Here is a 14524-nt window from a genome sequence, read left to right as displayed (position 1 = left end):
TCAACGTGCTGTGTGCTCTGCTCCTGGCACAGGGCCTTAGTGACACTGGCATAGTGACTCTGCTGTGGAACATGTCCCCTGAGCCTGGTGAGGGCACGGTCATCCTCTGCGTCTCGGCATACCCACCCCTCCCTCCTCTGCGTCTCAGCACACCCACCCCTCCTTCCTCCAAAGACCTTACTGGAGTTTTTTTTTTTGAGATGGAGTCACTGTCTCCAGGCTGGAGTGCGGGGGCGTGATCTCGGCTCACTGCAAGCTCCGCCTCCCAGGTTCAAACAATTCTCCTGCCTCAGCCTCCCCAGTAGCTGGGACTATAGGAACCTGCCACCAAGCCCGGCTACTTTTTTTGTATTTCAGTAGAGATGGGTTTTCACCACATTGGCCAGGATAGTCTCGATCTCTTGACTTTGTGATTCGCCCACCTTGGCCTCCCAAACTGCTGGAATTACAGGATTACAGGTGTGAGTCACCGCACCCGGACGGCTAATATTTGTGTGTTTTTTTTTTTTTTTTTTTTTTTTTTGAGACGGAGTTTCGCTCTTTTTGCCCAGGCTGGAGTGCAATGTTGCAATCTCAGCTCACTGCAACCTCCGCCTCCTGGGTTCAAGCGATTCTCCTGCCTCAGCCTCTCGAGTAGCTGGGATTACAGGCATGCGCCACCATGCCTTGCTAGTTTTTGCATTTTTAGTAGAGACGGAGTTTCTCCATGTTGGTCAGGCTGGTCTTGAACTCCCGACCTCAGGTGATCCACCCGCCTCGGCCTCCCAAAGTGCTGGGATTACAGGCGTGAGCCACCGCACCTGGCCCTAATATTTGTATTTTTAGTCGAGACAGGGTTTCGCCATGTTGGCCAGGCTGGTGCAGTTTTGATTTTATGTTTATGTCTAGATTCTAAAGTTAATGTGTTTTTCCCACATCACTGCACACCTGCTTCCTTCCACTGTGTCACTCGCGCCTCACAGAGGCTGACACGCAAGCACCCGTGCGTTCGATGGAGACGGGAAGGAACGCAGCCTGCAAACGCAGAGCTGTGACTCCCAAATAACACTGTTCCTCTCCCTTCCTGTGAGGGGAAAGACCCACTGAACCCTGCGCCCATCTCCTAGCATCTGGGTCCGAAGGAGGCAGCCAGTCCCTGTGAGCCCTGAAGCCCTGACCTCAGAGCTGCAGAAGAGAGCTGGAAGCTGGGAGCTGGGAGCAGCGAGGTGGGAGCTGGGAGGTAGGAGGAGGGAGGTGGGAGGAGGGAGGTGGGAGGTGGGAGTTGGGAGCTGGAAGGTGGAAGGTGGAAGCTGGGAGGTGGGAGGTGGGAGGGGAGGTGGGAGGAAGGAGGAGCAAGGTGAGAGGTGGGAGGAGGGAGGAGGGAGGTAGAAGGAAGGAGGTGGGAGCTGGGAGGTGGGAGGAGGGAGGAGGGAGGTGGGAGCTGGGAGGTGGGAGGAGGGAGGAGGGAGGTGGGAGGTGGGAGGAGGGAGGAAGGAGGAGGGAGGTGGGAGGGGAGGTGAGAGGAAGGAGGAGAGAGGTGGGAGGAGGGAGGTGGAAGGTGCGAACTGGGAGGAGGGAGGTACCTCTCTGGCCTGACGTAGGAGTAGATTGTGTCCGAAGGAGGCAGAGGGTCAAACCCCATCACAGACTGCGTGGTCACGTCCTTCAGAAAGGGACACAAAACGAAGATGCTACGCATGCTGCCGGGGGGCCTCTGCCTCTCCCAGCAGAGTCCTTCAGTCGACTCCAGCGTGGACTGGATGCATCTGCTGAGAGATAGCCACAGAGTCTGACAGAAACGGCTGTGCTTTTTGTACCAACGAGCTTTGGGTGAGGGTGGGACAGTCCTTCTGCCACCAGGACACTCACGGGAGTCGAGGTGAACCTGCGAGGCGTCTGCCCTGCACACCGGAGAATGTGGTGGGGAAGGAAGGGGGTCACGTGCTGCTCACGCCTGCCAAGATCTTCACCACGTGTCAGAAGCTCTCACTTCAGCAAATGCAGGCTACAGGGACCCTGAGCCGCCCGCGGGTTGCACAGAGCTCCTGGTGCACTCACTGCCTCGCCCCTCAGCCCCCACGCACAGTGCCATGTGCTACCACTCAACTAAGAAGAGTCAGAAGCTCATAGCCCCGGACAAAGCCAGCCATGCCGGTCATAAGGGCCTGCAGAGCAGCCGAAGTTAAACCAGGAGGCACTAAGCTGTCCCCAATGGACGCTCCGTGGTCCTGCGACCCTCCGACTTGCTGGTTTTCTCACTCGTTCTATCTCACCCCTTAACAACAGTATAAAATCCTTAGGTTTTGAGATAGAAGCAGCACCTCCAGCACAGGAGGTGTCAGAGCAGGACTATACCCCAGCAGCTGCACCAAGCACTCAGAAGACCATGGACGGAGCAGTTCACCAAGGTGACTACTCAGCTCGTGCTCTGAGCCCCAAAGGATTTCTCTCTCAAAACAACAAGCACCCGAACCCTGGCTGCCAGGAAAGGAGGAGCCCTCTGCGCTAGCCCCTACCCCTGCCGTGGCAGAGCTGGGCTGCTGAGGGAGCCTGCACCACGCACGTCTGCACGTGGACCGCCCGGAGCAGAAGGGGCGTTCATGTGACCGGCTTACACAAAGCTCCCATTTCAGCCTTTCTCCCTTACCGGGGGCAGGGCAGCCACGGCTTCCTTGATCTCAGAGAGGATCACATGACGGTGGATATTCCTGGGTGCACGCTGGTAGAGCACCTTCCGCCTAAGGCCGGGAAGAAACAAGGTACGGTAGACAGACATGGCAAATGAAATGGTAGCCACCGCAGCACCAGGGTCCCCACCCCCACCCAGCACTGGGCATCTCGCTGCATCTCTGGTGCCTCCGAACACTGCACATTTTACCATTTTACTCTCAAGCAGAGGCAGCACAGCTGGTCCTGGCCTGTGGTTAGGGAACCTCTAGGGGCCAATCCCAGCCGCAGGGCCTGTGACTCAGCCTCTTCATCCAAAGAACAAGAACGATGAGAGCCGTGGCCAGTGGCTTCTGGTGGGAATTCACTGAGTTCAACTACATGAAAGGACACCTCGGCGTGTCCCTGCTGTGGCTACAGGCAGACACTGGGCCCCTGCTGGAGGTCGCTCTCGGACAGCAGTACAGGGAACAAAACGCTCCGTCCGCGAGAAATGTCCAGTCCAGTGAGGAAGCAGACACGTGGACAGGACCCATGACTGCCAGGGGCTGGGGGCACCAGCACCTCTTGGGCCGCCCCGGGCACAGCCTCACGTCTGCAGCACACAGACTTCACTGTGGAGATGCAAATGGGTGCCACTCCCACGCGGTCCTCACCGAGCCTGGCCACACCGTGCGCAGAGACACGGTGCTGACGCTCAAACGAGCATGGGGCCACAGGCGAAAGAGACAAGAACAGGTGAGGGGCTGCCTGTCAGATGCAGATGCATCAGGGCACGAGCCTCCAAAATGTTCACACACAGGGGACTCTCATCTCCGCCAGTTTACCCCCAAGATGCTGGTGTGACAGACTCGTCATCACCTCAGCGCATGTGGAAACACTGCACGACCAGAAGCCACCACTCCAGCCCCAGGCACCCGGGAACAGCAGCTCGGGACTCTGTGCTGATGACCACAGCTGCCTCCCAGGAAGCCTCTGGGACAGGCCAAGGGCTGTGTTCCATCTCGTAGGCTCCACACAGGCCCCACAGCAGCGGAGGCCAAGCTGCTCACAGCCCCTCTCGCCTCCCGAATCCGAGGCCCTCGTGTCTGGGATGAGGGTCCCTGAGGAGGGGGCGTGGCAGGCCTTGTGCAAACCCCTAGCTCACCGGTTCTCACAGGCTTCCACGACAGGGTCCCCGGCGTCCACAGTCTGCAGAACCGCACGGACGTTCTCCTCCAGCCAGCTCATGGTGGCAGGCTCTTTCCAGAGAAAGTGTGACCTCCCGAGGTACAGGCTCACCAGCTGGCTCAGGGCAGGGGGCTGGCTGTGGGAGAGCAAGGGCCATGAGCAGAACCCTCTTTAGGCCAGGGCCTGCCTCGAGGCCAGAAGAGTCCCAGGGTTGGGTAGAGGGGTGGTCTAGGGAGTGCCCTGTGGCCTCAAGTGGAAGGGGGCCCCTAGGCTGCTGGCCTGAGGGCGTGGGGCTAGGGCACACAGGTATGTGCCACGAGCCTGCTGGGTGCTGTTTGTGTTCTTTAGGAAGCACAACCGACTTCACAGAAATGTGAAACTGCCACCAGGGTGGGTCAATCTGTGCACACACAGGGCGAGCCCTGGAGGTCCGCACCGGCTCCCAAGGGCCAGGGGATGACCCCGCGGCGTGCGTTTTCTCTTGTGTTTGTTCCCTCTTCATTTGCTTGTTTTATGAGACAGGGTCTCGCTGTCACCCAGGCTGGAGTGCAGGAGCACAAACAGCTCACTGCAGCTTTGCCCTCCTAGGCACAAGCCAACCTCCCACCTCGGCCTCCCAAAAAGCTGATTACAGGCATGTGTCACCGCGCCCGGCACCTCTTTACCAGCCTCGGTTTTAAGCTGGAGGCTGCTCACCTATCCCACCTGGGCTTTCCCACAGAGAAGGGGGCTCCTGAGCCCTCCCACGTCAAATGATAGTCCCCGGGGCCACCACCACAGCCCCTCCCGCTGCCGGGAGCAGGTCCCCCACGGCCTCTCGGGATGAGTGAAAACAGCTCCCAGGCTCCGAACCCACAGGCACCCACAGATGAGCCCCGCCAGCCACTCTTCACCTTATTTCGGCATTGGGTCCAAAGAAGCTGTGACTGGAAACCGTGATGTCGGGCCGCACGCTGCAGGACTCGAGCAGAGGCAGGAGGACTGCAGGGGAAGCGGAGGCTCTATGGGGGCCCTCAGTACAAACCCGGCCACTCCCAGCCCCCGAAGTGGTAACGGACACAGTGAGGTCCTTGTCACAGACACAGCTGTTCTAAGGTGGAAGAGTCTGCAGGGCCAGCGGCTTGCTTCTGGGTGGCATTCTGAGCTGCTGCTGCTGGCGTGCCCAGGGTGTGAGGCTGGGGTCTCCTTCACACCAGCCCCAAGGAGCCTCCCAGCGTCCCCATCTGCATCCAAGGGAAGATTCACCCACCACCCTCCACACACGTGGGGTTGTTTTTCTTTCTTTCTGAGACAGGGTCTCACTCTGTCGCCCAGGCTGGAGTACAGTGGCGCGATCTCAGCTCATGACAACCTCCACCTCCCAGGCTCAAGTGATTCTCCTGTCTCAGCCTCCCGAGTAGCTGGGATTACAGGCGCCCGCCACCGCGCCCAGTTAATTTTTGTATTTTTAGTAGAGACTGGGTTTCACCATTTTGACCAGGCTGGTCTCGAACTCCTGACTTCAGGTGATCTGCCCACCTCGGCTTCCCAAAGTGCCGCGATTACAGGCGCCTACCACCACGCCTGGCTAATTTTTGTATTTTTAGTAGAGACAGGATTTCACCATTTTGACCAGGCTGATCTTGAACTCCTGACCTCAGGTGATCCGCCCACCTCGACCTCCCAAAGTGCTGGGATTACAAGCGTGAGCCACTGCACTTGGTCAGGGTTGGATGTTTTAATCTCAAAGACTGGACCCCACGGCAGGCTGGTGGGAGCAGAGGCCACCTGTGCCCAGTGGAAGGGCCAGCACTGCAGGGCTGTGTTGAGGTCGGAGGCCGCCATGTGGGGGAATGGGCCCCCAGGGCAGAACCTGTTCCACCCCCATGCCTGCAGTGATCTCCAGTGCTCTGAGATAAGTGGCAATGGCTTCTTGGGAGCCCGCCTGCCTTCGAGGGAGGAGCTGACACTACAGCGTGTGAGACAGCGGCATAGCTCTGCCGTGTAGGACAGGGCCTCCCAGCCCCGCTCCCAGACAGGGCTGCACTGGTGGACCACAGCACATGGCCAGTTGCATGCGGGCCCCACAGGAGGACAAAGGTGCTTCTTAGACACAGGAGATGAAGCTTTTGGGGTCAGTGAGCAGACTGAGGCCTGGCCAGGCCCCTCTGGTGGGCACACTTCTGCTTGTGCTAGAAGCTGCCCAACCCAATGCTGTGGGCCTCCCTGGGGCCCAGACAGAGCCCTAGAAACCCACAGAACCAGGGAAGGGTTGATGCTTCCAAGACGTTCTAATAGATGATGAGTGGTCACGCAGTGTGTGTGTACCAGCTGCATGCAAAGAACCCTCACCCCTCACAGCCCCTCAGAGGAGCCCCGTCTTAAAGAGGGATTTCTCACATGCTGTCAGGCAGGGTCAGCCCCCAAGGTCTGCCCAGGTGGCAGCCTCACTGTGCCCGTCCACATGTGTGTGGAGTGAGGCTACCCAGATGCAGTCAGGGTTCAGGGGCTGTGCAGGCTGAGTCTGTGTGGACAGCACAGACCTCCGTTCTGCATCCCAGCATGGTACTGAGCACAACTCTCTCGGCCATGCCTGGGCACTGCTGAGACCTTCCTCTGCTTTGTTCTCCTCCCCAGCACTGGTACAATCCAATGCCCAGCACCACCCAGCCAGTTCTGTCTCTGCGCTCTAGAACACAAGCCCTGCGGGGGTCGGGATGCCTGCCACCTCCTCGTGCCTGGCGTGGCATGCAGCGGGTTCTGAGATGAGCCGATCATCTTTCAGGTTTGGTAGGGCAGGTTTGCAGGCCCTACCAGAGAATGCATATTTCTGTAGGTGTGGGGAAGGACTGGGACCTGGCCTCCCCTACCAGGAAAAGCAGCCCCCATGGCTGGACACACCCCTACCCCAGGCGAGACGCGGCACCCACCTCCAGGGAACATGGTGAGCGCCTGCTGTATCAAGAGAGAGGCCTTCTCCCTGGCAGAGCTCCGCTCGTGCTCAGGGAGGTCTGTCTGCTGGCTCAGCAGGAAATACGCCAGTGGAACGGAGAAGGCAAAATTTGGGAGCTGGGACAGGTTCCGATGAGCCTACAGGGGATGAAGAAACAGCCGTGGAGCCTTAAGTCAAAGACAAAACATGTCAGTCTGCAGACGCTCTGACGCCACCAATGGGCCCTACCCCCAGCAGGTATATTCTGCAGGCAACACAGGGACCTTCTTCTAACTCAGCATAAAGATAACTTAAAACATCCACCTGGGGGGCTTTCCGCGAAGAAGAGACAGAGTGCGTGGGAGGGCCTGAGGAGTAGACTGCGTGGGAGTGAGGGGGCTGTGGGGAGTGAGGGTCCCACCTGCCGCAGGCATCCTCTTGGAAGCTCAGCAGTCAATGTTCTCAACTTGGAAAATTTACAAAGACGAGAACAGCCTACCGCGCGCGAGTTTCCGGGAACAGCCCACCGCGCGCGAGTTTCCGGGAGCAGACCACCTCGCGAGTTTCCGGGAACAGCCCACCCCGCCAGTTTCCTGGGAACAGCCCACCACGCGCGAGTTTCCGGGAGCAGGCCACCGCGCGAGTTTCCGGGAACAGCCCACCCCGCCAGTTTCCGGGAACAGCCCACCACGTGCGAGTTTCCGGGAGCAGGCCACCGCGCGAGTTTCCGGGAACAGCCCACCGCGCGCCAGTTTCTGGGAACAGCCTACGGTGCGAGTTTCCGGGAACAGCCCACCGCGCGCGAGTTTCCGGGAGCAGGCCACCGCGCGAGTTTCCGGGAACAGCCCACCCCGCCAGTTTCCGGGAACAGCCCACCGCGCGAGTTTCCGGGAGCAGGCCACCGCACGTTTCCGGGAACAGCCCACCGCGCGCCAGTTTCTGGGAACAGCCTACGGCGCGAGTTTCCGGGAACAGCCCACCGCGCGCGAGTTTCCGGGAACAGCCCACCGCGCGCGAGTTTCCGGGAGCAGGCCACCGCGCGAGTTTCCGGGAACAGCCCACCGCGCGCCAGTTTCCGGGAACAGCCCACCGCGCGCGAAGCTTCCGGGAGCAGGCCACCGCGTGAGTTTCCGGGAACAGCCCAGCCCCTGCGAGTTTCCGGGAACAGCCCACCGCGTGAGTTTCCGGGAACAGCCCACCGCATGAGTTTCCGGGAACAGCCCACCCCGTGCGAGTTTCCGAGAACAGCCCACCGCGTGAGTTTCCGGGAACAGCCCACCCCACGCGAGTTTCCGGGAACAGCCCACAGCGCGAGTTTCCCGGAATAGCACACCCCGAACGAGTTTCTGGGAACAGCCCACCCCGCGCGAGTTTCCGGGAACAGCCCACTGCGCGAGTTTCGGAGAACAGCCCATTGCGCGAGTTTCCGGGAGCCGCCCACCCCGCGTGCGTTTCTCTTGCCCTTCTCAGCCTTACATATCATAGACACGTGATTCACTGCATTTTCTATCAAAATGCGATCACAGACTGTTTTGTGACCTTAAACACCATCATCAACATTCTTCTGCAGACCCATTTTGGGGGACTCCCTGAGGTTTCCCTGCACCTACACTTTTGTGAGCTCCAGGAATTTCTATAAACCATATTCCTGGGAGTGAGACTTCCTGGCCACTATGCGAAATGCTAAAAAATCAGAATAATGTACCCACTTTCATCATCCATGAACATGTGCAATGAAAACATTCAACACAGCAACAGAGAAAGTCCAGAGCTGTCACCGCCTTCTCCCCAGCCCCAGGCCCTGCTGGAGGTTAGCATTACAAAGCCCCACGTGTCCGTCCACAGAAGCGCTACCCAGTAGGAACATAATGGGAGCCCAGGTGTCAATTTAAATTTCCTAGGAGCTGCATTAAAGAGAAAACTAGTGAAATTAACTTTAATATAGTATATCTAACCCAATACACCTAAATTATCATTCCAACATTCCAACGGGGGACAGAGCTCAAGTCTCTCCTGCTGTACTCACACTCTTCCCATGGAACAGGACGGACGTGCTAGGGGTCCCTGTGCCAGCCCCATGCAACCAGCCCTTCCTCTGCCTCCCAGCTGCATCCTCCCGAAATGCCCACGAGGAGCTTGGGTCTTCCAGTTTTTCGTCATTACCAGCATCACGGTCCTTGCAGACACATTTGTGCATGTGTACACACGTATGAGGATTCTGACATAAGGCTGCTGTACTGTCCCTAGGAAAACCAGATTCCACGCCCTAGAAGCGGCAAGGGAGACAAGCAAGGCAGGAGGACGGGGTTCTGCCCTAGGGCGATTACCATTTCATCCCCAAACTGTCCCGTGAGCACACAGATACCAAACCAAGAAAATAGAAGAAGCAGATGTCTGTCCCTCCACGGGACCTCACCAGACTCGCACCTACCTCCCACTCCTGGAAGAGGCGGATCAGGTACTCGTAGTTCCGGGCCCGCAAGGCCAGGTGGTCGATCAGCAGCAGCATGCAGAGGGGGTCCTCGTCCGGCTCCAGACTTCCAGAGGCAGCGCAGAGAGCAGAGCAAAGGGCAACACGGGCACCATCAGGCTGGCCTGCAGCCAGGACAGGGAGCACGGGCGGGCTTGGCCCTGAGCGGACACTCACCTCAAAATGAGCTTGCAGTACTCCAGCGCCGTGCGCGGGCAGCCTCGCTTCTCCAGGAAGCTCATCTGCTTGTAGAGGGCCAAGTAGAAGCTCCTAGATCCAAAATAGTTCCACATGAATTACAGCGACACAAAGGAGAACGCCCTGTGGACAGAGCTGCGGCCAGCACCCGCTCCACCCCACCCTCCGCTCAGCGCCCCGGCCAGCACCCGCTCCACCCCACCCTCCGCTCAGCGCCCCGGCCAGCACCCGCTCCACCCCACCCTCCGCTCAGCGCCCCGGCCAGCACCCGCTCCACCCCACCCTCCGCTCAGCGCCCCGGCCAGCACCCGCTCCACCCCACCCTCCGCTCAGCGCCCCGGCCAGCACCCGCTCCACCCCACCCTCCGCTCAGCGCCCCGGCCAGTACCTGCTCCACCCCACCCTCCGCTCAGTGACCCGGCCAGTACCTGCTCCACCCCACCCTCTGCTAAGTGCCCCGGCTAGCACCACCTGCTCCACCCCCATTCTGCTCTCTGGGTTCTGCTGGCATTTCCTAGTTGCCCAGCACACAGAGAGCCATGTCTGGAGAGGTATGTGCTCTCCTTGTCCTTTACAGAGTTACACACAAATTTGCATACTGAAAATCAAACTTCTTTGAAATCTTGATCTTGTTTTTGTTTATTAATTATCATTTACAGGGAGAGAGTTAAAATCTCCTGTTACAATTATGATCTTAATTCATCCTCCAGTCTCAACAGCGGCTAACAGCACTCAGGCTGGATACACGGAGCCCGTGACTTTTGGATGCTGGTGGGCTGCTACTTCTATCAACAGCCCACTGTCCCTTTCATGCCTGGAAAGATTAATATTTTATAATCTACTTCGTTCGGAGTATTTCGAATGGAATTCAAATAAGAATTTCATTGCAAGAGACAAAACATAAAGAAAGCTAGTGGAGGAGACTCAGATCAGCACACAGTGCAGACAATCCGTGCAGAAGGGCCAGTGGACCTTGGCTTGCCAGGAGGCCGAGGGGAGGAGCAGATCCCACACTGGAGACAACCCAGGGTGGCCAGAGAAACAGGGCGCTGCACACAGGAGAGGCAGGACAGCGGACGGAAGCTGGTCTACTCCACAAAAGGCCCACAGGACAGGCTGCGGGAAGGTCTGGCGGAAGCCAGTCCAGGTCTGACCATTGAGGGCTGATGCCAGAGGGATGGCTTTAGGGGCAGAAGTATCTGAAAGAAGAGAGTCCTGCACATGTGGCCGCTCAGCACAGGTGAGCAAGGGTCAGGCTGACTCTGAGCTCCTCACTGATTTAAGCTCAAACCTGCAAAGCCCTCCAAAGCTTCTAAACTTGCTAGGGATGGGTTTTCTCAGCCAGACACAAAAGGAAATGCAATTGCAGAGCCCACTGTGGAGATGTGGTTTCTCAGTCTCACTTCCTTTTTTTTTTTTTTTGGAGAGACAAGGTCTCACTCTGTTGCCCAGGCTGGAGTGCACTGGCATGATCTCGGCTCACTGCAGCCTCAACCTCCTGCTCGCTTGAGCGATACTCTTGCCTCAACCTCCCAAGTAGCTGGGACTACAGGCACGCGCAGGCACGCGCCACCAGGCCTAGCTAGTTTTTAAAATGTTCTGTAGTGGCCAGGCGCAGTGGCTCACGCCTGTAATCCCAGCATTTTGGGAGGCCGAGGCAGGTGGATCACAAGGTCAGGAGATCCAGACCATCCTGGCTAACACGGTGAAACTCTCTCTACTAAAAAATACAAAAAATTAGCCGGGCGTGGTGGCACGTGCCTGTAGTACCAGCTACTCGGGAGGCTGAAGCAGGAAAATTGCTTGAACCCGGGAGGCAGAGCTTGCAGTGAGCCAAAATCATGCCACTGCACTCTAGCGGGGGCAACAGAATAAAACTTCATCTCAAAAAAAAAAAAAAAAAAAAGTTCTGTAGAGACTGCATCTTGCCATGGTGCCCAGACTGGTCTTCACACCGGGCTCAAGCAATCCTCCCACCTCAGCCTCCCAGAGTGCTGGGATTACAGGCATGAACCACTGTGCCCAGCCAGGGTCATTTCTAACACAAACATTTATTTTTATTTTTATTTTTTAAGAGATGAGGTCTCACTTTGGTGCCCAGGCTGGACTTGAACTCCTGTGCTCAGCAGACCTCCCACTCTGACCTCCAGACTGGCATCAGGCATGTCCACAGACAAATGTAAACCTGGGCTGAGCCAATCCAATCCCTCCATCCTTGGGACCAGAGAGAGGAAGGTGGGTCACTCTGGACCTGTGGGCCCTGGTCCACCCTGGAGGGCAGTCATGCGGTGCCTGCTGCACCTCCCCCAGCCTCACTCGCAGGAGAAGGGAGGGGGAGCTGTGTCCCCTCCAGGGCGGCTGCACTCACCTGTTCTCGGGTCTGCGGTAATCCAGCCGGCAGGCCCCGCTGGTGAGACTGAACAGGGGGTGGAATGCACATTCCATGCTGTACAGCGCTCTCTCTGCAGGCACACGGTCGCCAGGGGAGGGTGTCATGGCCACACACAGCAACCACGGCCCCTCCTCTGATGATGGACAGCAAGGAAAGGTCTGGACGGAAGGTCATGCAACTAGAATCCTGGACACTGAGAGGGCAGACAGGACCCTGGGTACCCTGGATGCCAGGCTGCATTTATTTCAACCACAGAACTTATCAGCTTGAGACAGAAACACCTTAAACACCATGAGGCACAACTGCCGCCATGTCCTGACAGAACCAGGTGTCCACGTGGGCAGCACAGGCGCGTCCACCGAAGGCTACGCGTGCACACTGACATCAGCACCACTATTTACAACAGCCCACGTGGCTGTCAACTCATGACGGACACACAAAACGTGGTCCGTCCACACGGTGGAGGAAAAACAAACAACGTTCTGGTTCGTGCTACAATGAGGATGAACCTTGAAAACCTGATTGTAAATAAAAGCCAGAGGGCCAGACGCGGTGGCTCACGCCTGTGATCCCAGCACTTCGGGAGGCCGAGGCGGGCGGCTCACGAGGTCAGGAGACCATCCTGGCGAACACAGTGAAACCCGTCTCTACTAAAAATACAAAATATTAGCCAGGCGTGTTGGCGGCTGCCTGTAGTCCCAGCTACTCAGGAGGCTGAGGCGTATATTAAACACCAACAACAAACAAAAGCTTTCAATGGGTAAGTTCTGTGCCATGTGGGTTGCATCTCAATAAAGCTGTCGTGGATATCCTGGCAGCCCCCGTCATCTTACACCACCGCATCTGTCTTGATGGCCTGAGGTGCTCCCACAGCTGACGGGAACGGGTGGGGGCTCTGCCTTACCTACGAGGTCTCGAGCCATCTCCTGATCCTCTTGAAAGCGGCAGGCATCGCTGAGCTGCAGCAGCGAGTCAACGTGATAAGGGCTCGTCTGGAGCAGAACCTACCAGAAGGGAGGACAGCCCTGGAGGAAAGGCACACACAGCCCTCTTGGGGACAGACACCCAGCAAGGCCCCGGCTACCAGGCACGCCTTTCTTTCAGGCATTTAAAACCAGGGGAGGCTGGGCACAGTGGATCACGCCTGTAATCCCAGCACTTCAGGAGGGCGAGGCAGGAGGATCACTTGAGATCCAGAGTTCGAGACCAGCCTGGGCAATGTGGCAAACCTGGTCTCTAATAAAAATACAAAAATTAGCCGGGTGTGATGGCGTGTGCCTGTAATCCCAGGTACTTGGGAGGCTGAGGCAGAAGAACGGCTTGAACCCGGGCTGAGACTGCGCCAATGCACTCTAGCTTAGGCAAGAGAGTGAGATTCCGACTCCAAAAACAAAAACGGGAATTACCAGGGTCGACACTCACAACATCCCCTAACTCAAAACGGGCTAGTTATTATTGCTAAGCTGAACCAATGATATGATTTAAAGCAAGAATTCAAACCTGACATGCCCAGGCCGGGGCCACCTAACTCCCCACCACGCCCCAAGAAAGAGGAATGGAAAGCAGCAGCTTTTCCCACAGGGGAGACGACGCTGAGCTCTCAGAAGCATCCTGCCCCTGACCACAGCCTTGAGGCAGCATGGACGGGGTGAGGGTGGCCAGAGAATGTGAGGACGGGCTCCCTCTGGTTCTGAAGACGGGGTTGGTTAGGGTCTTGCGACCCTGGGGCACCAAGCCTGGGGGTTTGTAAGGAGAGGACTCCATCACTGACAGGTGGATGGACTGCCCGAGGATTGTGAGGGGGCTGCCTGGGGCTGTACGGCGGCTGCGTGGGGGCTGCCCGGGGGCTGTGAGGGGGCTGCCTGGGGGCTGTCGGGGGCTGCCTGGAGGCTGTCGGGGACTGTGTGGGGGCTGTCTGGGGTCAAGAAATCTGAGCTGCTCCCCTGTGCTGAGCTGTAGGAGGCAAGGGCAGCAGTGAGGAGCCCCAGAGTCCTGGGCCTGCGTCACACGGCACTACTGCACGGTCTCCAAGAACGGCTGAGAACGCAGGGCTCCAGCCTCTTCTCTGAGGATGGATGGAGCTCACTCTGCCTAGAGCCTCTGAACACATCTCCCTCTGGTCACGGGGCCAGACCACCCTGCAGAGACTGACACCCTTCCTGTTGGGAAGGGCAGGAGTTAGCACGCCTCCCCCAACCACCAGGGAAGCAGGAGGCCCAGGGCAGTGGTGGCTACACGGCCCCTGCTCCTGTCGGGGGCTGCAAGGACCACGCACCACGATGTTGTTTGGCTCCATAGACTCCACGGCCACCAGGAACTTGTGCTGAGCCTGCTGGTACTCCTCACTGTGCTCAAACGCAAAGAAGGAGAGGCCTTTTTTTGATTCCAGCAGCCGCATGGACAGACCTGGGAGGGGAGAGTGCTCAGGGAGGGTGTGCTGGGAGCAGGCATGTGGGCAGCTCCAAGCACAGCCCTCACCCTCGTGTTCTTGACGAGGCCCCTGCAATATCAACAAACTTGACCTGAGTGTGTACTCACGCATATCACCCAGGTCCGGGCACCTTCCCAGAACACCCGCAGTCTGGTCTACACCAGGAGGCGGCATCCTGTCTGCTTTAGCTTCCTATAAAGATGTGTTTCCCCCCAGAACTCAGATACAGCTCAAGCCCCACTGGCCTGGAGGGAGTGTCAGGGATGAGGACACACACAGGTCACAGGTCACCAGATCTGGCCAGGC

At 58.0% G+C, this 14524-nt stretch overlaps 1 protein-coding gene across 4 annotated transcripts in view; it reads right to left on the bottom strand.

Moving 5' to 3' along the window:
• TCF25 (transcription factor 25) overlaps window positions 1-14524 on the bottom strand; it is a 34420-nt gene that overhangs the window by 1525 nt on the left and 18371 nt on the right. The window contains exons 7-16 of one of the 4 annotated variants that reach the window (XR_004055480.1): window positions 14063-14193; window positions 12692-12791; window positions 11764-11857; window positions 9375-9467; window positions 9159-9264; window positions 6726-6885; window positions 4710-4797; window positions 3794-3952; window positions 2627-2717; window positions 1563-1748 (exon numbers count right to left, since the gene is read on the bottom strand). Coding sequence is in view for 2 of the 4 variants with exons in the window: in XM_030925414.1 (XP_030781274.1) it covers window positions 1563-1642; window positions 2627-2717; window positions 3794-3952; window positions 4710-4797; window positions 6726-6885; window positions 9159-9264; window positions 9375-9467; window positions 11764-11857; window positions 12692-12791; window positions 14063-14193 (1102 nt within the window). In the remaining 2 variants the exon portion in view is untranslated. Of the gene's footprint in view, window positions 1-1562; window positions 1881-2626; window positions 2718-3793; window positions 3953-4709; window positions 4798-6725; window positions 6886-9158; window positions 9265-9374; window positions 9468-11763; window positions 11858-12691; window positions 12792-14062; window positions 14194-14524 lie in introns of those variants that run through there. The other 3 variants (XR_004055481.1, XM_030925414.1, XM_030925415.1) reach the window with 3 other exon arrangements.

Source organism: Rhinopithecus roxellana, chromosome 20 (assembly GCF_007565055.1).
Source record: "Rhinopithecus roxellana isolate Shanxi Qingling chromosome 20, ASM756505v1, whole genome shotgun sequence".
NCBI classification, from domain to species: Eukaryota; Metazoa; Chordata; class Mammalia; order Primates; family Cercopithecidae; genus Rhinopithecus; species Rhinopithecus roxellana.
Note: the sequence above shows the minus strand (reverse complement) of the source record. Positions and strands in the feature narration are given on the sequence as shown.